This window comes from Colossoma macropomum, unplaced genomic scaffold (genome assembly GCF_904425465.1).
Source record: "Colossoma macropomum unplaced genomic scaffold, Colossoma_macropomum, whole genome shotgun sequence".
Lineage (NCBI taxonomy): Eukaryota > Metazoa > Chordata > Actinopteri > Characiformes > Serrasalmidae > Colossoma > Colossoma macropomum.
Window position 1 is genome coordinate 18,582,007 of NW_023494803.1, and position 23,236 is coordinate 18,605,242.

Genomic DNA, 23,236 nt, shown 5'->3' on the forward strand with positions numbered 1-23,236 from the left:
TCAGCGTGCTCTCTGTCTCCTCCCGGTTTTCGTTCAAATGGTTTGAGCTCAAAGCCAAACGGACGCGAATTCTGCAAAACCGATACAACAGAAAAGCAGGTCTGGATATTTACATCTGATTTACTCTGTTCAGGCGTACCTGAGAGAAGAGGAACCTGTCCACCTCGTTAGAAATAAACGAAGTAAGTTCGATAAGTTGACTTTAACTTTAAAAATTTGTGGGCAGGCGGACGAGTTTTGCTGTATTTGTCCCTTTAGTTAACGGCGGCTGCATTCAGCTGCCATGTTTTTATCCACAGTCCTGCCAGCTGGTTACATGGATTTAGATTGCGTGACATAATTTTGGCTAACGTTACTCGCACCTTAGCTATAAGTTGTATGTGAATTCGTTGTACGTACGGTCGTGTGTACCATCTGACAAGTTGTATTATATACACACATTTGTAACGTTATTGTGTTCAAACTAAACTACGCAAGTTAACTCACCACGTTGGAGCTCGCCAACGTGTTCCATCACTTCCAAAATGATCTCCGGTAGCAAACTCATTGATGGAGACCGATGCATTAAGTTACTGTTCTGTGGTTATTTGAAACTCCTATTAAAATTATGAGTTGTGTTGATGTTTATCTGGTTAACGTTAGATTTGTGTTGAAGTGAGGACAGATGAAGGAGAGGTCTGAAAGCGTTGCTGCCTAACTAATAAGGTTAACTAAGTCTTTTTTGTGTAGAAGCCAAGGCTGCACAGTAGGTTATATCTGTCGTTTGTTGTCATATCGCAATATCGTCCTTTAGAATGTTACTGATATCGGAAGGCTGGAATATGCAAATGGGCCTCTAACAAATTGCTATATTTGTGTATGTAAGAATCATCCTAACCAATCGCAGGTAATCCAGATGAGCTAGTTAGTTTTATGTACCCCTGACTGTATGGTTGTATGTACACATGATCCAGCAAATGTAAACAATTTTTCATCAAAATGACATTTTCCCATGTACATTACAATTGCAATACAAATTCAAAAGATGGTTCTTCAAGAGTTCTTTGGTAAAGGCAGTGGTTCTGTTTAAATGGCTTTGTGCTTAACGTTAAATGGTTCTTTGCATGGTGAAATCGTTGGTCAGACTGATGGAGAATGTGTTGTAGGTTATATGGTTTTGTATAGAAGATTTTGAGAATTGTTCTGTATTGTACCAAAATGGTTCTGCCATTGTTATGATGTCAAGCTTGTAACATTAGATGAACCCTGTTGGTGCTATATAGAACTTCAAAAAAATAAAGTTCTATATAGAACAATATACAAGATATTCTCTTATCGATCAGAAGAATCATTTCACCATGCAAAGAATCATTTAAGCATGAAATTGTTCTGTATAGACCTCATGCCTTTAATAGAAGAAACCTTGATGAAGCATATTTTTAAGTGTGTAGCAATGTGAACACACTAGTATTTTGTCTATATGGTGCAGCACTGATAGCAGCTACATGGTGAGGCAGAGACTTTAGACTCTAAAATCTTCTTATCCTTATTTAACTGATGAGTAGATCTATGCATGTAAATATCTCCCATGCAAAAACCTACTCATAGGATCTGACTACTAGGGGGTGTAACGATTCACAATGTGTAGTTCTGTTTGATATGATATGGTGGTGTCTTGATTCAGTGCATTTTTCAATACAACTAATAAAGGGCTGCCTGAAAATATTTATTTTTCAATATAACGGAGTGTTCAGTATTTAAGTACAATAATACCTTGTGCCATTCTAAGTACACTAATTAGGGCCTTAATATGGCAAAATGGACAGACAGTGTGAGTCCCAAGCTAATACACTAGCCATGAGTTACAATGCTAACGATGATAGAATATGTGATATGTAAATATAGTTTAAAGTTCAAATGATTAAAATAGAGCTTTGTAAAACACAATAGTTTATTTTGGGGTGGGTTATTTATTTATTTAATTATTTATTTATTTATTTATTTATTTGATTTAATATCAGTTTCAAACGACCACATCTGACAGTAAAGCAGAACTCCTGCTGAGTTTATATTTGGAAAGGATTTTGGAAGCCTCAGTTTAGGATTTTAGATCGGCCTGTAGTGCTGCAAAAATGCCCTACTTTTCAAAGCGTAATGTGACATAATGAAGCTGAGACCGCAGCTTAATTATTCTGACTTTTATTGCTGCAAACTCTATGGGTTCAGTATGTATGCATGCATTCAGGAAAGCTCAGAGTGGCCTGTATTGGACTGTTAACTGATTATCTCTGAATTCTCTGTCTGTTTTTCACATAGCCACCTTGTACAAACCAGTGCTAGTCTGGCTAGTTGAGCTGGTCTTGTCAAAGTTTTGTTTAAGTCAGATAAGTGGTCAATACGTCTCTTTACTGGCAGGCCACTGGTAGAGCAGCTTGCTGCCGTCAACTGACAATGGCAGAATGCGAGGCAGAGTGGGAGCTGTGCAAAGAGAACATCCAGCCGCTGAGACGCGGCCGAGCCATCTCAGCCCTGCACCAAGCGCTCCAGCAGCAAGAGGGCTCCAACGCTGCTCTCAACCAACAGAAACAGTTAGTGAGCTTTATACATTCTCTATGCAAAGTCTAGTCCACTGTAATGCATTCTGAATGATTTATTGTACTTCAGCAGCCCATTGCACTTGAATTGATGTGGACCTTAGCTTACAAGCAACGTCTAAAACATGAACATTTGGTACCAACCATATTTGATTTATGTTTTGTGTGCATTCACAGAGCATATGAGACAGAGCTGCGCATGTATGATGGAGATGACCCTCTTGATGTCTGGGACAGGTGAGATTAAACACGTTAACAGTTGTCAGTCACATTGTACTCGGAGCTGTGAATCTTGGGCATAGTGTTTTGTAGGTTTGTTTGTTTTTCCTCTCTTCATTTTGCTGTTTCCCCTTCTCACAAAAGACACATTTTGTTCTGCAGATACATCAAATGGACAGAGCAGAACTTCCCACAGGGAGGAAAGGAAAGCAGCTTGAATATTCTTCTGGAAAGAGCAGTCATGAAGTTCACAGAAGAAAAGAAATATCACAATGATGCCCGTTATGTTGATCTTTGGATCAGATTTGTAAGTGTGTGTGTGTATTTATACAGTTGTATGCAAAACCTTGGGTGCTGCTCATCAATTCACGCATTCTCTACAGAGAATACACATTGCACATCTATACATTTAATGCACAATTACTGTTTATTTGTTGTTTTAAATGTGGCCTGTTGAAAGGTTATGTCTCATTTCTGTATAGTATGTTTTCTTCTCTCAAAATTATGAAGTTCAAAATATGCCATGTGTGTGTTTCTGTAGAGGATGACTTATTTTCACTTAGCACAGAGCATGTCATTTGACCAGGAGTGTTCAAGGTAGAGGTCGACTGATATAGTTTAAGGGCTGATACCAATTATTAGTAATTAAGGATACCGATGACCAGTATTTGGAGCCAGTATTCATTTACCATAAATTTGATGTTTGTAGTGTGAATTTACAAGAATACATCTGTACTTACAACTTAAATTTAATGAATATTAATATTATAAAAAATAAAGTGCTTTGAACTTTAGACAGCATAGGCTGTAAAATAATAACTGAAAACTTTTGTATTTAGTCTAGATACAGACTAAAACCTGTATAAAGCCTACACTCACCAAATACTTGAAGCTGTATTACAGTAAGCATCTGTGCAGTCATGCATTTAAAATGGTCGCTATTTTGCAAATACATCTGTATTTACATCTGTATAACTGAGAAAATATTAATGTTATTGTGTTTTTCATTTTGTTCAATCAAAAATATATTTTATGTAAAAAGCAGTAGTTGGGCATGATGAGTGTATCAGATGTATTTTGCGCTGAATGATTCAATGGAAAATGCCTGTTTTGTCTAAGCAGAGCGGTGGAATCTTTGCAGGTAGTGAGTTAAAACCCCTAATTAAAGCAACTGTATATAGCTATAAAGCTAATGTAGCTAACAAGTAATGGTAATGTCACCCAAAAACTTTTTTTAGGCATGTGAAATTCTTTTGCATTAGCCTTATGGATCTAGTGCAAAACTAAAGATGGAGTTCTTTTTAATTTACAGGCAGAAGGCTGCTCTGAACCTCTAGATGTCTACCGCTACATGCAAGCTCAAGGAATAGGGACAATGCAGGCATCTTTCTACATCGCATGGTCTGAAGAATACGAGAACAGGGGAAACTCGCGGATGGCTGACAGCATATTTCAAGATGGTTTAAAGTGTGGAGCTGAACCTCTAGATAAGCTCCAGCAGTTTCACAAGTATGGAGTCTTCATGACTTTTATTTTTGTTAGGAGATTTGATGGATTTTTTTTTTTAAATAAGATCTTATGATTTTTAGGGGTCTAGTGTTAAAAACCCTTCTAATCTATGATTTGGAGACCTCATAAACTTGTCTCAACTAAAACTAGTGGCAATTCAGTGCTATAAAATCTGTTCCCAGGGCTTTGCAGGCACGTGTATGCAGGCAGATGATGGCAGCAGTAGTTGATAAGGAGAAAGTGGATGATGAACCTCCAGAGCCTCAGAGGATTTCCCTGGTGGAGCTTAAAGCCAAGGGAAAGAAAAAAGCAGTTGCTCCTATCAATAGGGTGGCCGGCTCCATTGGCTGTGAGTACAAACACTTTGCTTGGTGGTAATCACTGGGGTCTAAGCACATCAGTATAGACCTTTTAGCACATAGAGCACAAGTGATAGGCACAGATTTTATAATGGCCTAGACTTATAACAGAGGTGGCATCCTAAAAGAAGGTGTCTGCCAAATTTTGTAAATATGGACCTTTTATCCTTGGCCTGGTAAGCAGCATATTTGTAACAAATAAATCAATATTTGGATGTGACCCATTTTTGCATAGTTGTTAAATTCAGTTAACTTAATAATTTCACAGCAATTGTCCATGTATTTTTGGTTTAGAGTGCACCAGGATTTCATGATGTTCAGTAACGGTTTCTTTTAGAATGATGTTTCTAAACCCCACTTCAGCAGATTGGTTTATGAACTTACCTCTTTATTGCAAATGAGTTTTTTTGAAGGTGAAAGAAGAGCAGTTGCTTTAAGCAAATGTGATGCTAATGGCAAATTGCTTTGTTTTTGCACAGATGCACGGGGTCTGCAGTGCACACAACCTGTAGGACCAATAAAGAACAGTCGGCTCATGATATATGATGAAAATAAGGAACATTTTGATCCTCAGGAACCGAAAGTAGAAAGTTGGATGGCTCCACCTTCTGCTAAGGCCAAGGAGAATGAACAGAGGCCTGATAAATGGACCAATGCTAAGGTACAAGATGTTATTTTATGTATTTCATTTATTTAAAACAAGATTTGTAGAAAACAATGAGTTTTAAATATAGTAATTTGTTTTCCCCTCCACTTACCAGTTGCCCCAGAAGTCCAGATTTGGTCATACTGTAGTGGTTCCACCACCAAAGCCAAGTTTCCAGCCCTTTGTGGAGGAGAGTGATCAGCCTCCTGCAGTGTGAGTGTTCTGAGATACAGCTATCTTCTAGCCTCATCACACTAACACATGCCAGTTAGGCTTTGAGCCTTTGGCTTTTAATGTGCATGATAATCACTGAATGATTTATCTCTGGTTTATCTCCTCCATCACTTTATAGGGCACTGCAGCTCTTGAGGGTATGTTTAGTGGACATGTTAAAACAGGCTAATATTCAGTGTAATAAAAATTCCCTTTAAGAGCACATGGCATTAATTCTTGCTTATGAATTACATACATTGCCTTCATTCACATTTGTTGGTGATGGTCCCTTTTGATTGCCGCTCCTTTAACACAACCTTGTATCTCCAGCATTACAGGAGATGTAAAACATTCCTAACTTTGAAGCAGAATTCCACAGATTTTTCTAAATTTGTGCATAATTACATGATTAAGATGTAAAGTCATCCAGAGTGGTTTGATGTGAAGTGCTCTGTTCTAGAGAACGTACTGAGTTAGAATCATTGGTGGGAATAGAAACCTGATGTCTGAATGTCTCTGAAAGCTCCCTCACAGACAGTTATTGAGAAGATGTTGGCTTAAAACCTTTTTAAATCCATTCATGGCAGGGAGGCATATACTAGGTGTCGAGGCATAGTAGTCCCCACAGAAATGTTGTGTTTTATTATTTCTTCGAAGATTTTTTACTATTTTACCTTCATCAGGATTACATAAAAACACATGCAGGTTCACTGGTGGTTTTTGATGGTAAATAAAATGGCTATATTTGCATTATAGGCATTATAACCCCTTATTCCTATCACCACTACTGTAAAGAAATAAGTTTGTAAGGTTCTCTACAATGATCCATTTTGCATCAAACCTCTCTGAATGGCTTTGTTTACATCTCAGCGATTGAACTATGCAGAAATTTTAAATGTGAAGGTTTTAATATAACACTAGTGAATTTCAGTTGTCATTTCATCCCTCAGAACTCCATGTAAGATCAACCCAGCAGTGAACACTGTGCTGTCTGCAAGGAAGCCGCGGCGGGAGGAGCAGACTCCACTGAAGAGGTTGCAGGAGAGGCAGCACCATATGCAACTGCAACAGGAGGACGAGGGCAAAAGTGGAGAGAAGTGCATGTACTGCAAGGAGCTTCTCTTCAGCGGTGCCACAGAGTTCTCTTTCGAAGAGCTGCGTGCTGAGCGATATCGCCAGAAATGCAGCCAGAGACTGGAAGCAGGCAGCAGTGGCAGAAACAGCCAAGAGCAGTCACAGTCCAGTTAAAATGACTGACAAGTGAAAAAGCTGAAAGGAAAGCAGTGTTTTAGAGCAGTGGTTCTCAATTTTTGTCCTGGATGCTACTTTTCTGCTCATTTTAATGTTATCTCTGCTCCAACACACCTTATTAATTCAATCAGCTCATTAACAAGGCTGTCCTGAGTTGAAGTGGACGTGTTTGAGCAGGAAGAATGCTAAAATATGCAGATCAGCGTGGCAGATCACTGCAAAAAAGGACCTAGGCTTTGAATACCTTAAATGAGCCTCTAAAGTCATCATATGTTTGTCCTGTGGTTGTATCCAAAGAAATGCAGTCAGTTTTGAGTCCAAATCTGGCAAAGGCTGTGCTGTTACTAACTTTAATGTTATTGTTTGCTTGTTACTGTAGCAGCAATGGTTGTTCAGACACTACAAACTGTAGCTGTAACCGTAGTCAGATGTCAGCAATATTAAAGGGAATACTTTTCAACCTAATCTTTTTCTAAACAGAAAGCCTGTTAACTCAGAACACCAAGCCACCAGGTTTTCTGTTCTTTTACCAAGTTCAGAAAACATGCTGCAGTTATTTCCCATGGTAATTGAAGCTACTCCTTTAAAGGGGAAATTCACCAATTTTCAAAGTTGAGTGGTTTGAGTGGTTTGATGTAAAATGGTTCACTGTAGAGAAACTTTACAGCTCCTTACAATGGGAGTGAGGGGAAATGGGTCACCATGTCTACAGGGCAGATATAGACATTTTATTTACTATCTAACTGACTAGCGAACCTTAATGTGTGGGATATTTTCTTGAGGAATTTTTTCTTTCTCCTCTCTCTCTCTCCTGAATGTACTTTTCAACTCTGCATATACTGGTGTATCATAAAACTGCTGTAAAATAATGTCTCACTCAGCAGATTTTTTTCATACGTATTTAAAGCCATTTCTTGTAACAGCTTTCTGCGAGTTAGCTTCAGACGTCTGATTCCTATCACCACCATTGTGGACAATTCTGACTCAAGTTTACCTAGAATGCAGCATTTTACAATAGAACGCTTTGAATTACTTTAACATTGCAATGATTGAATTGTGCAGAAATTTTGAAAAATGGGTGGAATTCCCCTCTGTTTCCCTGTATAAAATACTGCTGGCTGATAAGTAATGACTTCTGATATTGTATTTCTATGGTTCAACCTGTATCTGTGCTTTTGTAAATATTGTTTCATTGTTTATCACACTGTCTTGTGTGCAGCTGTCAGAAAAATTGTCACTTTTGTTGTATTTTTTTTTAAACTTTGTTTCTTTTGTACTGTTGTAATGACTATTTTCAGAGATGGTGTAGAGATGCTAACGTTTTTCCCTTTACCCTGTACCTCTTACAGGATGGTCACCCATTGCAAGAACCAGTATTTTGTTTGTAATAAACAAAAGCAGTGTTTTTTAAATGGTGTTTTGTTGACTGTTAGCAGATGAACATGATGAGAGGCTCAGCCCTTTCTTTTGGGCAAGGAGAGTGTTTCAAATACAAACCAGTCAGGCCAAGATGGTGTTCACTGCTCTCCTTTGCACATCATCTGCTCAAACAAGTTGGTTTACCTTTGTTTCTCAGCTGTACTCAATCCTTTGTTACAGAACTCAGAAAGGAAAAGTTCAAGGTCTGTCATGTAATGGTCAGGTAGAGGGCATAGCAGGGGAATGTGTAGCCAAAGAGGGACTGAAAGGTAAATTAAAGGAAAATTCCATGGATTTTCCCAGAGCGATTCAGCTGAAGTGCTGCTTTGTAAAATTTGAAAGCTTCAAAAGAAAGCTGAAGTGCATGAATGACATCAAATGGGTTACTTTAAATAGTTTTAAAATGATCATTTAGCTAATAGCTTGATAGCTAGCATTCTGGCTGCAGCAGTTTCTGCTTTGGTTTCTTTTGCATGAGAGGGAGGGAAGTGAGAATGTAGAACATAGAAACACTGCCAACACCATTTGAACGAGCATGCAGCAATCCTGTGTGAGTTTTCAAATTGCATACGTTCTATTTTTTTTATCAAGTCTTTGGATAGAATGAAAATATAAACTTAGGGAATTGTATTGGTTTTTTTAAATGTAAAAATTTTTAAAGTAACCATCAAAGACAAATTTAAAAAAAATATATATAAATATATAATTTGGACAAAAGCATTAGGACAGACCTCTTGAGATATTTCATTCGGTCCCATTGCCACAGGTGTATAAAACCAAACGCCTAGCCATGCAATCTGCCTTTGCAAACATTTGTGAAAGAATGGGTCATTCCAAAGAGCTCACTGAATTCGAGTGTGGTTCTGTAATAGGATGCTGCTGTTGCAACAAGTCAGTTCGTGAAATTTCTTCCCTCTATATTCCACAATCAACTATGAGTGGCATTATTGAAAACTGGAAATGTGAGACGCATAGTGCATAAAAGTCACCAATGCTTTGCTGACTCCTCTGGCATTAACATGGGAGCCTTATGGCATGGGTTTCCATGGCTGAGCAGCTGCATGCAAGCTTTACATCACCAAGAATAATGCAAGCGTCAGATGGAGTGATGTAAAGCATGTTGCCACTGGACTCTGGAGCACTGAAAATGTATGCTGTGGAGTGACAAATCACACTTCTCTATCTGGCAGTCTGATGGGTGAGTCTGGGTTTGGCGAATGCCAGGAAAACATTACCTGCCTGTCTGCAAAGTTTGGTGGAGGAGGGATAATGCTATGGGGTTGTTTTTCAGGGGTTGGCCTAGACCCCTTAGTTCCAGTCTCCAATACAGTTCTCTGGAGTGAAGCATTTTACACCAAACAAGAATGAGTGATCGTAATCTAATTTTTTTATTTTAAAAAATCTATGGAATCTCCCTTTTTAGAGAAATCATGAAGAAAAATGGAAGTTTCCTTTACAAAAGTTTTGTTAAGCAAAACGCTTAATACTTACTGATTAGTAAGTATGCTACTAAACTCTCAAACAGTCTTCCTGAGGAAAAGCTATGAAGTATGAAATCTTTCATACTTACTGACATTTACATACACTCACTGAGCACTTTATTAGGAACATTATTCCTACAATCATTGTCCATTTTATCTGCTCCACTTACCATAAAGCTGCACTTTGTAGTTCTACAATTACAGACTGTAGTCCATCTGAGAGAGAGCAGGTATTATGTGGGTGGTGGATCATTCTCAGTACTGCAGTGACACTGATGTGGTGGTGGCGTATTAGTGTGTGTTGCGCTGGTACGAGTCGATCAGATGCAGCAGTGCTGCTGGAATTTTTAAACATCTCAGTGTCAATGCTGGACTGAGAATAGTCCACCAGCCAAAAACATCCAGCGAACAGAGTCCTGTGGGCAGCATCCTGTAACTACTGGGGAAGGACTAGAGGCTGACCACACAAACCGTGCAGCAACAGATGAGCTGTCATCTCTGACTTTACATCTACAAGGTGGACCAACAAGGTAGGAGTGTCTACCAGAGTGGACAGTGAGTAGACAGTGTTTAAAAACTATGCCTGATCCACTTGTACCAGCACAACACATACTAACACACCACCACACACCACATTAGTGTTACTGCAACGCTAAGAATTATCCATAACCCAAAAAATACCTGCCTTGTAATTGTAGAACTACATAGTGCACCTACATGGTAAGTGGACTCGGACTGTCTAACAGATTGCAGGCCAGTTTGTCCTTTTTTTCTGAAAATGTGTTTTGCTCTACTTGTAAGTTGCATATCAGTAGCATATTACTGCAGGTTACATCATCTGAATTGTAAGTAGCCTGCCTGCTTCTGCTGACACTTCAAATCCCACCATATGGTGATGGACATTATGAAAATTGTTATGGTCCTTTAAAAGTCATTTAGTTTGTGTAAATCTTTTGCATAAGCCACTGTCTGCTGCTCAGACATGCTTTTCCATTTGACAGAAGGACCCCATTTATCTGGTTACTAATGAACGGTTTCTTGCAATTTGGAATGGTGTTGTTATACTAACATAGCACTTGCAAAGGTGAAGATCATTTTTCATTCCATAGAAGCTACTACTAACTGATCCAGATAAATATATCCCCAGACAGAAAATCCATAGCTTTCCTGCTCAGAGCGAGTCGTTGACCTGTTCTGTGTGCTTAATAAGCTACTGTAGCACTCAGCTTGGCTGCAGACCATTTCTCATTTCATTTGTGTTTCTTTCATGTCCAACAGACATTTTAAATATGTGTTTCTAAACATGTCCATAGGGGTCAGTTACAGATAGTTGCTAAACTGAGCTTTGTGCACTCTGTCCTTATCTTTTTTAAATTAAATATTGGATATCTTGTAGTACGTGCCACCCAGAACTCATTCAACACCCTGTTCTTTGTGCTGAAAAGGTCTAGCCTGGTCGAGCTGAATTTACTATTTCATTTCTTTTTTTTTTTCAATTGCTGTTTACATAGTTCCTTGTTTCATTTTCCATGCAAAAGTTTACTTGAACTCTAAGGGGCTAATTAGGAGATGGGCTGCACAATCTGATCAAATGACCATTTTGTGATTATATTGTTCCAGATTGCAACTGCAGTATATATTACAATATACACTATACATACAGAAGTTTGTAGACACCTGTTCATCCAATGTTTCTTCTGAAATCAAGGGTATTAATAGGGAGCTTGTCCCTGTTTTACTGCAATAACAGCCTCTACTCTTCTGGAAAGGCATTACACTAGATTGATGTGAGGATTTGATTGCATTCAGCTACAACAGCATTAGTGAGGTCAGATACTGATGTTAGATGATTAGCTCCGGATCACAAACACCACTCCAACTCATCCTAAATGTATTGAATGGAGCTCCGTCACTCCAGAGAACACAGTTTGACTGCTCCAAAGTCCACTGCTGGGAGGATTTATATCCCTCTAGCCGACACTTGACATTGGGCGTGGTGGCCTTGTGCTCTTCTGTGGTTGCTCAAAAGTGTCTCATTCTACTGGCAGTTTTCTGTACGTTCCTGCTACTATTCAAAAGATCATTTTGTGGGGAAACAGGATGGCTGTCAAAAAAGTACACAGTAGGCAGTCATAGTACACATAACAGTCATACAGCATTATTAGTAGGCAGCAGCGCTTAGTGAAGTAGATAGCCTAACAGCTAACTTCATCACCTTTTATGTGTTTATTCATTTATGTATATTTCCTGTTGATAATATTGTTTACTTTTGTGTTTTAATGTTGACATTACTTTCTTTGCCTAGTTTTATGTATGATGTTTGCACCTTTTATGTGGTCCTAGCATTGTATGTCATCTTAGCTATATTGATCATTTTTGTTTTACTTAATAATTTTCTGTGAGCTCCATCAGCTTGTGTTTGTGTGGTTTTATATACCAGCCTCTCTTTATCCCTCAGAATTAAATAGGCTGTCTGTATTTTCTATAAGACTGATATGTGTAAATGAACTCTGTTCTGATTGGCTGCCCTCTATTAACACTCTAGGCTGAAACACTTTTTTAATTTCAGTGAGAGTGGGAGGAGCTAAAATGCTGTGGCCTGAATAGGTAGATACATGCAAATGCACTGGCTATGTGTGACATCACAGAAACAATGAATTCAAAACAAGCAGATTTGCAGCTTGGTGTCCATATGTGGACTTTATGGACTGGAGAGTGAATGGTACATTTTGAAACTGTAACAATGATTACATACTACATCAAAACTTAGCACAAAAAAGTGAGGAAATTTTCCATGACATTGGCCCTTTAAAGTTATTTTGCATTTTCATTTTTTGCATTTAGATATTTCTTTCAGTCCATTCAGTTAAACACTGAAATTGTATTAAGTTCATAAAGGAAATCTGAGGAAATCCAAATGGCTGAAGTGGAGACTGTATAGTCACTCACATCTTTCCCCTAAAACCACCCACTGAACCCTTCACATGTCGTCATGGCATACATGGCCAGCACACTTTTCTCAAGACAAAATTGCAGAATGATGCACATTAGTGTAATGAAAACACTGGAATATTTTGAATATAGAGGTCCATAGATGTACAGATTCCTGCAGCATATGCAGCAGGGCTTTCCTCTCTGATTGCCTTGCCATCAGCACAGGTGCCTCACATGTCTGTGTGCTTTTTCCTTATGTAGCCCACACCAGGGACTTTGCCTTCGGTGACCCTATGGTCAGGATACTAAACTTACTGAGGTTACAGCTCTCATGGGTCTAATTATATACAGCGAGATGGCAATGCACAGAAGGGAAGCAGACCATGTACATTCTGCAGCAGCTGAAAAAAAACTCTCCCAGCTCCTGGCAAATTACAACATGTCATCAGGTCTGCTGAGAAAGTCATCATCTGCTCTTCAGCATGTCAGGAAGTCAAGAGCAAGGGCCTTCTCCAGCTGAAACCAGGCTATGTCAGGCTGTACTGTAACAAACCAACCAAAAAACAAACTAATACAGTGTCATTTATCATTTTGGTTGCTTTTTTTTGCAGTGTTATTGTTATTGTTGTTGTATATTATTGTTTTGGCGTATATGTTAAAAGGCTCACATCATGGAAAATACAACTTTTTAAAATAAAAGAATCTGATATAGTATGTAAAGTATGTGTTTAAACTTACACATACTAAAACGTACTTAAAACATATTATTTACTCCCCTAGTCAATACAGTCCATTGATGGAAGCTAAGCTGCAAAAACGTCTCGTTTCGCATTCACTGTTTTTGTGATGTCACGAAAACCAAAACATTTACATACTGAGCCTACAACAGTTTAGCCTCGTCTGTTCATGGTGAAGTTATAAGGAGTGTTTCAGGAAGGATTGCTTTTTGAATGAGGGCAGCAGGCAGGAAAGAGATTTACATACATAAGTAACAAAAACTGGCTGTTTAATTTTGATAGAAAAATCTAATGTTGAGAGATTGTGAAATGTGTATAGTAAAAAGTCACCTCCACTTTTTTGAGGGTCAAAAATCAATTATTATATAGGCTAGCTATTAAAATTTTTTTAATTAAAATATTAAGAAGAAGCACTCCTGCCATTGTTTTTAATGTACTTTTCTTTAATGTACTATGATTGTTTGTTATCTTACATCCTTCCTTTATCTTCTTAATTATCATCATATTTGTTTTATGTTTTAATATTGACATATAAAACATGGGATTCATTTTAGTAAGTGTATGTAGGTGTACTTTATTTTATTTACATAGTTTTATACTTGAATTGCTGTATGTAAGCTTTAGCCACCTGGTGTGTTGACTAAATTTGCACCCCTGTTAAAAAGACAATAGTAATACATTCATAAGAGTGCACAACAGTGACACAACGGGGATGACAGGACATGGAAAAAATCATCACATTTCAGCAGTTTCTCATATTTTGCCAAATACATTTGATGAGTCATGTACATACCGTATCCATTCAATCTATAGCTTTATTTTTCACAGCAATTAATTTTTTTATTTCAAAATAAATTATTCACTGCTGCCTCATCTCTTTGGCCTCTTTCTTTCTTTTCTAACTCCTTTTTAAATGCATAATGAACTGTATCACAAAGTAAAACATTTGGCATTTCAGTGGAAGAGAGAAGATGGCCATTCATATTAATGAGCGCCAAGACAGCTAAAAAGCCCAGTGTTGTTCCATTCTTTGGATGTGTAATTGCCCGCAGTCTATTTTAAGGGTCTTGTCTTCATCTCTAGCTTCAGTATTCAGAGCCCAATCCAGGATAACAATAGGCTCAATGACCAGCAGTGAAACTGCAGTTAATGCACACAGTAAGTCATTTGTTGCCAAGTCATGGTTTACTCAGCATTACTGCTTGGACTTCCAGCATACTGACATGCAAATGTAATAATCTGAAGTGACATATCGTCGCTGTCAGAACAAAATTTCTCCAAAAAAGTAATTTTACAGGAGAAATTATGTAAAAAGTGAAGAAGGACAATAAACATAAGGTTTTGTCTCGACAACAAACATGTACTAGTAACTTTTTGCAACCACAGAGTTAAATAATGGATGGTGATCAGCAGACGGTCCTGTAGATGTCCTGTGTCCTGCAGAGGGTCACCATACAGTGCTGACAATTAGATGATGAAGGGATTTGGGGATGCTAGTGTGGTTCAGTGGGGAAGGGTGGTGGGTGTTCACATATGCTGTGCTCTTCAGTGGAGAGAATGGAGTTGTTAAGATGCAAATGGCAATCCCCTCCCCTCTGTGACTGGAGCTACTGATTAAACGGGCTCTTTTATGATTAACCTGTTCTAAAAGATCAGATCATGTGGAACTGCTTTACTTATACTCTTCCAAGGAAGCTACGACAGCCCAGCACTGTGTCAGTCTTAATTATTCATTTGGAACACATTTATGCGGAATGTAGCAGCCACCCTACCTCTGATAGCTATTATATGAACAGGGTCCACTGTGAATTCTGTAATGCCTCTTCATGCTGACAGAAGTGCACGTAACAGCAGCCTCCACTGCCTCCTATGACCCTGATCATCGCATAGATTATGTATGAGCTGATCGCCTCTGTAGCACGACACCTCCAAGTTGCGCCTACCTGCTGTTTCTCAGACCAAGTAGGGAGACTAAACAATCTCTACATGGAGCTGTAAGCTAAGTCCAAAACTGTGCTGCCCTATTCTTCACGTAGTGTCTTCTTGAGACCCTGCTATTTTGTAATTCTGTCCAAAAACATTTACATGTTATTTAAGTGTTTTCTAAATGAACCCTAGCAGGCAGAGACTACAATTCATTGTTGTATGTGACAGAATGTGACTTCTGTTGTACAGTTGTACAGGGTATGAAATCATTTACTCTAATCATAAATTCAGTTCCTTAATGTTCTAAATAGTGCTGCCAATTTTGCACTGTACAGATACATTTTATTAAGAATTCTTTTACCACAGAATATAGATAAATTAAAGCACAAGATGGGCAATAAATCTTACACTACTTTTCTTCTTAACTCAAAAATACATAAAGCTGCATTACATAAGTTTTGGGGATTTGGAGATCTCTCTGGGGGAAACGTGTAATTGCATGCTGGTTGTGCTTCAGACTTTCATGAACGGATGAATGTGAGGTTTGTGAGCACGTTAAAAGATATTGAAGGAGAACTCAGTTAAAATTTGGTGGAGGATGTGCCTTGAATGTCAGAAAATGTAGGTGAATGATCCACTTTTATCATCATACCTTCATCCCAGACGACACAGGCATATCGCCATTTATGCGATGCTAACAGTTGCATTGTTTAGACATCTATGGTAGCTCATTCCTCAACAGCAGCCTGATGTTTATGAGCTCCTGGATATGAAGTTTATGCAATGCTCACAAATCCATTGTTAAGGCATCTATGGCAGCTTGTTTGCATTAGCACGGCATCATGGAGACCTTGTTATTTGATGTTTAAGCGCAAATGACGTCCATCTGTTTTCCAGAAAACATTCCCCAGTAGCAACCTGATGTTAGTATAAGGTTGATTTTGCATTTGGGACCTAAACATTGAGGCTCACCTCCTTTTTGAGCTGGTGCATCTGATGTTAATGTGAAGGTGTGGTCTGAAAAACTTTAAATTATTATTACTCTTTCAATTTCAACAAAATAACTTACATAGTGCTGTAATCACCCAAGATATGTTTGGAGTTTGAGGTTTGCTTCTTTAGTTTTCCCTGGAGCTACAAGGCTAACAAAAAAGTGGAAGCTTTTACTTTACCAATTAACACTCTGCAAACTGCATGACTAATCATCACATAATTACTCCAAACTGCATTGATCTCAGTAAATTCAAATAGACTTTTGTGGGTTTCTGACACCATAAAAAACACAAATTTAACAAAGATGTCTTGCATAGCTAACAAGTACTCATCAGTTGTATAATCTAGATCCCTTTAATAACTGTACACCATTTAGTGAAAGCTATGTGATGCTGCATTTGATTTTGGATGGTGAGCTTGTGACAGAGCAGAATGCAAGGGTAGAATATTTTAGGCAAATTTTAGGCTAAACCAGCTGCCACACCCTGTTATCAAGATCGGTTTTCATCTGTAAAGTATATGACTCTTCTGTGAATACTTTAAATATTTTCATTTTAAATAAATGCTTTCTTCATCTAATTTGTGTGGCAGGGTGAACATGTTATACTTGACGGATCCTGTCAAGGATGCAGAAAGGGTTAAATGATGTCACTTCCTCTTCATCATGTCACTTAAACTGTGTCCAAAACTGTGCCCTATATAGTGCACTATTTTGGGGTTCCACCTTTTTGTAGTGATGTCCAAAAATATAGTGCAGAAGAACCAGTGCACTCAAACAATCCCACAATGCACCGCAATAAGTAGTGTACAACCGATGTACCCTAGCAGACGGTTGATACCCGTAAAGCTCTGTTTTGTTTGTAAGTAAAGAGCAAACATGTATAAAAGTAATGCCCGAAATCTTTTATTACCATCACAAATTCTGTTCCCTAGCGTCTTACATAATAGTCCAGAATTTCAGACACACTACTAATGTGATGCTACATTATTATTTATGGCTAAAAATAGTTGAGGTGACAGGGTACAATTTAAAAGTTAAAAGTACAATTTAACAGTTAGTTTATTATATTTTTCTTTCAATTATTTCTTTTTATATTAAAAGGATATACTGTGGAAACAGAAACATGGCAAAGATTTTATTTTCAAGTGACTTTTACTTCAATGACTGTCACGAACAGGTCCACATTCCTAAAAATATATATATACATTAAAATAAATGTTCATAATTAAAATGTAATGTTTTTCATATGATGTGCCAGGGATGAACTTTGAATTAATTTAATTTAAGCTTTAAAAAAAAGCCTAGCAGATTGTCTCATTGAATGTTCCGTAGAGAGGCGGATATTTTGGCGTTAGCGTTAGCTACTTAGCTCGAATAAAAATGGGGTAAAAGTAGTTTGTGTAATGTTGAAAGGTTAAAACTAGCACAGCGTTGTTGAACTCATAGCTGGAGCTGCTGTCCTCAGGTGGCTAAACGGTCTCCCAGGTAACGGCTTCGCTTCGCTTTCTGAAAGGGGTTCAGCAGAGACAGCCCACAGGAGGGAGGGTGGAGAGACACCGAGCGAGCGAGAGAGAGAGAGAGAAAGAGAGAGAGAGAGAGAGAGAAAGGGAGAGAGAGAGAACAGGGCAGAGGAAGGAAAGCGCGGAGGTAGCTCTGTGAGGCGGCTGTGTCCTCCAGCCGTGGACGCTTCTTCCCTCTTTTTCCCCGCCATGGCCGGCTGGAGAGGGCACGCATCGTCTCTCACAAAGGAGGCTCAGAGATGGCCTGGAGGGAGAGACGCATCAGGCTTTCTCGGGCAAGCGGCAGCCTGTGCTACAAGGCTGCTTAAGAGCTGGCCCTTCTCCTCCTCCTCCTCACCGTGCGCGTGAGCGTGTGTGTGTGTGCTTGCGTGCGCGTGTGTGTGCGTCTGTGTGTGTGTGTGTGTGTGTGAGTGTGTGGACGCGGGTGCGCGCTCGCATAGAGGCTCATCGCATCACCCCTCATCACAACAGCAAGGTAAGTAAGCAGGCCTGCAATTTTCTATCTATTTGGACTCCCTTTATTCACCCACTGCTCCCCTTTCCCTTTTTGGCTTCTGTGCTTTCCAGACAAGGGGGTGAAGAGAGAGGATAGAAGGGAAAACAGGCTGAGCTTCATTGATGAGGAGAGGAATAATAGCTCATCGCATAGAGAGGGAGAGAGCAGAGGAGGAGAGAAAGGGCGAGAGAGAACAGAATGCACCAAGCTCAGGTGGTGATGAAAGAGGGAGGGAAAGAGAAGGGCTAAATGAGGGAACCGCAGCGGCTGTGGAAGTGCTTTCACCTTCCCCTCACCCACCACCACCACCACACCTCCCCCCTCTCTGTCTCCCCCTCTCTCCCTCTTATTCACTCTCTCTCTCACCTCCTTTTCTCTCCTTCTGTGGTGCCTGATAGCAGCCACCCTATGGAGAGGCTCCTGCATTCGGAGATCAAACTGAAATGCTCCTCTCCTCCGCCTTCCTCGTGTAAGCTGGTAAATGGCAGCCGTAGGTCCGTGGGGGGAGGCTGGAAGCTGCCCGAGAACTGGGCCAGTTGTCGCTGTCATGCTGCGTTTTTGTCATCGGCTGTAGGCAGAGCGGAGCGCTCAGGTGAACGGATCTGGTCAGGGTAGCAGCAGGCACACATGCTTGAGAAACGTTCCCGACGTCTGGCTGAGTCAGTGTAAGAAGTACAGGGTGTAAGAAGTGCTGTGTTCCTAACACTGCAGTACCAAATGTATCAGCAGTGTATAACCAAACAACCAATCTAAAGTGGGTGCGCCAATTCATGATTTCAGAATCATAGTTCAGTCTCATAAATCAGTCACCGTTAATAAGCCTCATGATAATCAGTTCAGAAACATCACAATCGGTAATTGTACTTAGTGATTGTACTTAGTAATGCTTCTGATTTGATTACACTGTAATTGTAGTTAGCATTCCATTGATATCAACTAAAGAACATATAAACTTCAATTCCAAAAAAGTTGGGGTAGTAAATCCACTTTGACCTGTATTTAAATGAAAACAGTACAATGACAAGATGTTTAATGTTTTACTTTTTTAACTTAATTCTGAAATTGAGACTGGGACCATTGTGAAATGTTCACAAAACTTTTTAAAAAGGTGATGCAATCATTCTTGGGTAAAAGGAGCGTCCAGATAAGGCCTAATACTTTATGAGCAAGGACGGTTCAATGAAATTTCCAGCAGTTTAAAAACAACGTTCCTTAACCAATAATTGCATGGGTTTTCAGTATTTCACCTTCTACAGGCATAAAATGATCAAAATATATAGAGAAATCTCTGTGTGTCAATGGCAGAGCTGAAAACCACAACTGAATGACTGTGACCTTTGATCCCTCAGATGGCACCACATTAAAAACAGGCATGCTCCTGTGGTGGACATTACTTCATGGGCTCGGAAATATTTTGGGAGAACAGTCAATAAAGACTGTCAGTTGCTGCATCCACAAATTCAAAATAATGGACATTGTGTTCTCCAAGCCAAAAACGAAAACCACCCTGATTGTTACCAGTGTAAAGTTCAAAAGTCAGGTTCTGTTGTGGGATAAGAGTGTATTAGTGCTCAAGTCATGCATAACTTGCATATCTTCAAAGGCCCCTTTAACACTCAAAGATATATACACATTTTGCAGCAATATATACTACCTTATGTACGCATGCACAGCTGATTTAAGCTGGATCTGTTGGGGTCTTTAGTCTCAAAATGATTATTAAAGGTTTGTTAATATGAAAAGTGATGTAACACAGTAGTAAGCATACTCCTGTCTCAACTTTTGAAACTTTTGCAGTGCATTTTCAAAGAAAAAAATTACAAATGACTGCTTTCTGTTTTTATTAGGTTTTCATTACTGTCTCAGCTTTTTTGGAATTGACACTTGATAACGACTTGATCAGGTTCTGAAAGTTTTAACAAGGAGCTTAAGTTAACCTACACTGTCAGAAAAAGGGGCTCTGTCCAGGCAAATGTTAGCTCCCCAAGGTACAAACAACATAACATCAAAACAGAATGCAATGAGTCAATGCAACTTAAAAACACATATCTTCAACGGAACATGATACAATTATGTTCCCTAACACAAGGTACTGAAGATTTACCCTTAAGGGTGTCACTCCAGTGACAGCATTTGTACCCTGAAAAGTACACTTTTTTCTGAGAGTGTATTCCTGGATTAGAGTAAAACTGTACCTCCTAACTTGTGTCACTGTTAGAAAAGAGAAAAACAAACATAGTTGCTTCATCCCACATCTCCAGTGTCAGCATGAGCGCACAGATTCCGTCTGATCAAACGGACAAGGTGGACGTGCCTAGAGAGATGCGCTTAGTAGACGTGTGAAATGAATATTTGTGGGACTAGGCCACGTCTCAGAAAGAGCTTCAGATATGCGTGCGCCTGTCAGGTTGTCAAAGTCGCAAGTTCCAACAAAGCTGTGAACATCACAATGCAGGAATGTATTTTTAGATGCCTGTGATCAGGCGGCTGATATAGTTTTGCTTTTGGTCTGATAGAAGATCTAAACATCCTTAAATAAATCATTAAAAATCATTCTGTCAGGCATGTTTGCCGTTTATAACTACTGTTTACTTTTCAGTATGTCACCAGGAGTTGCAATGTAGGCCATCCTGACTTGAATTTGATTGACCTGATTTGATTACTGCCATCTGGACTAGCAGTTAACTCTGTTTTTCTTGAGTGTATTAACATGGGTGACTTGGCCTTCTTGTGCTAGAGTTGTATGTTTCTTTCACAGTCTTTGGTTCCAAAGCACATGCTGGACTCCAATATGGTAAACATGTGACGTTGACGGACTCGCTCATCTTCACTGCAGATTCGATTTCAAAGGGTTAGGACTAATCAAGACACTTATCTATCATTAGAAAGAAGGGTTGAGTGAATACTGCTAAACCTCTTAACCCTCCAACGTGGCCTTCATGTCCCGAAAGGCCTTAATTAACAGCCAGTAACACTGGGGCTGAGTTTCCTCAGGTTCTTCGCTGACCCGTTCTTCATGAGAGAGCCAGGGGAGAGTTTGAAGCGATAGACAGGGAAAAAAGGACTGGCAGTGAAGGATGAGAAGTTGAGGTGAGGCCTACAGATGAGGGCTAGGCATGAGCGCGCATGACTCAAGCCTTCCACACACATTAAGGTTTTTGTCAGTGCTGATCTCTCGCTGGCCCCCAGAGCGTTTGTGGTCATGCTTCATGGTGCACTTCATCAGCAGAGTGTGACTGCTTCCACCATGGCACTGGACCTAGCTTAGCAGGAACGGCCAAAAGACAACAGGAACCGCCATCCTTCACTGGAGAAAGGGTTCCTTCATTTGTTTGTTGTCCCTGCACAGCCACGTAATTGTCCGGTAGATACACATTAAACATCGCTTTGGATGCAATTGCCCTACTTCATTGAAAATCCATTTTGGGCCAGAACTAGGCTTAATCTGTGTCTGTAAAACAAGTCCCTAAGAGAGACGAATGCATTAAGAGATTAAGGTGGCTAACAGCTACCAAGAACGATTACAGTTTTAGATTTAAGCCTTAAAAGCTTTCATGTTTACATGCTAACTATTTTTAACCATTTATACATACCATTTCTAACTAAAATTGATCTACACCCGTCCATGATAGTGTAAAATGGTTATTTTATCAGCAGTTATGAAAGAGTAACACATTTAGTTGTAATATTGTCACTTATTTGAAAAAATAGATGTCTAGAGGTCGTTGGGTTGTTAGCAACCCAAGCACAAGGCATCGTTTTGATCACAGACGTCTTGTGTGGGTGGTGGGTGCACTATGGAGTTAGAGCCCACCTCTGCCCCGCAAGCACAAAAACCTGAAAGCTATCTTATGAATTTATACATATGTTTGTAGCAACTGTGGATGAAACTCAAATCAAATTCTGTATGGCTACAAATTCTGTATGGCTACATTTATCTGTAGCTTATCCTCTTATTAGTTTACTTACATCTACTTTCTTCTTTTTTTTTTGCTTGATAGTTTTGAATATTGAAAACAAATTTCTCCACTGCAATAGTATTCAGCCAGAAACAGTATGAGTCTTCTCAGAACAAATTACTTCTAGCATAACCGCAGAAATAGTTATTGTCTTCAGAAGTTTTTTTTTTGGTTCCACTTTATTTGGATAGCCTCCTATAGATTTTCTAGATATGTTTAAATTATAAAGAAACTATGTAGTGAAACTGTCTGGCTTGGGTTAGTACCAGGTTGGTGTTAGGTTTTGAGATGACGTTAAGGTCAGGGTTAGCATGGCCAAGTTCAGGGTGAGGGCAAAATTAAAGTGAATTTCTTAGATATTTATTTCGATGTAAGTTAAATGCAAGGTAAGCATGTACAACGCATCTACAGTGGGCTAGCAACCCCCATCAAAGTTCTATCATCTGTGCAGCAGGACCTATGCTGTTAGCAGTTTCCTCCACAATGCCTGGCTAAACTTGAAAGTGGGTGGTTAGAAAACTGGATTTTGAAAAGTAGATGGGCATCCCACTGTCACCAGTGGAAACTACAGCTAAGGACCCGAGGTATGCATTCAAGGATTCAAATAAGTGCAAGGATGGTAGCTTTTACCCCTTCCTTGAGGCTAATAAAACCTAATGAAAGGTTAGCTTTTTGGCTTCATGCTTTCTCATTGCCTGCCGAGTTCATGACAGGTCAGTCATGAACTCAGTGGGCACTGAAGAGGCAGTTGTTGAAAAAGTCTTGCTGTTTTGTCCCATGAGGAGGCAGACTGAAGACAAGAGATGAACAAATGAATCCTGCCCTTTAGCAGGGAAGCATGCTACAGTAGATCTTGGGTGGGAGGCTCATTCTATCAATAAATTACACCCTGTGAGCCGGTTTGGCCTGTCTTATGGGGCACATCCTGATGATATGTCTTTTTCCACCGAGAGGAAAGAACTGCGTAAGGGCCAGATGGAAACCACAGAGGATATCCAGC

General features: G+C 39.4%; 2 protein-coding genes across 2 annotated transcripts in view; both read left to right on the forward strand.

Annotated features, from left to right (window-relative positions):
- Positions 1-53: 53 nt before the first annotated feature.
- On the forward strand, positions 54-8,136 carry bub1bb (BUB1 mitotic checkpoint serine/threonine kinase Bb). Its single transcript, XM_036593387.1, has 9 exons — positions 54-182; positions 2,395-2,567; positions 2,751-2,810; positions 2,955-3,099; positions 4,105-4,301; positions 4,484-4,650; positions 5,140-5,321; positions 5,422-5,519; positions 6,470-8,136. Exons 2-9 carry the CDS (start codon positions 2,431-2,433, stop codon positions 6,765-6,767), a joined length of 1,284 nt encoding a protein of 427 aa, XP_036449280.1. The 5' UTR covers positions 54-182; positions 2,395-2,430; the 3' UTR covers positions 6,768-8,136.
- A 10,051-nt stretch (positions 8,137-18,187) lies between these two features.
- LOC118824130 (serine/threonine-protein kinase PAK 4) overlaps positions 18,188-23,236 on the forward strand; it is a 38,415-nt gene continuing 33,366 nt past the window's right edge. Inside the window, exon 1 of the mRNA XM_036594089.1 lies at positions 18,188-18,256. The gene's annotated coding sequence lies outside the window, so the exon portion shown is untranslated. The remainder of the gene's footprint in view (positions 18,257-23,236) is intronic.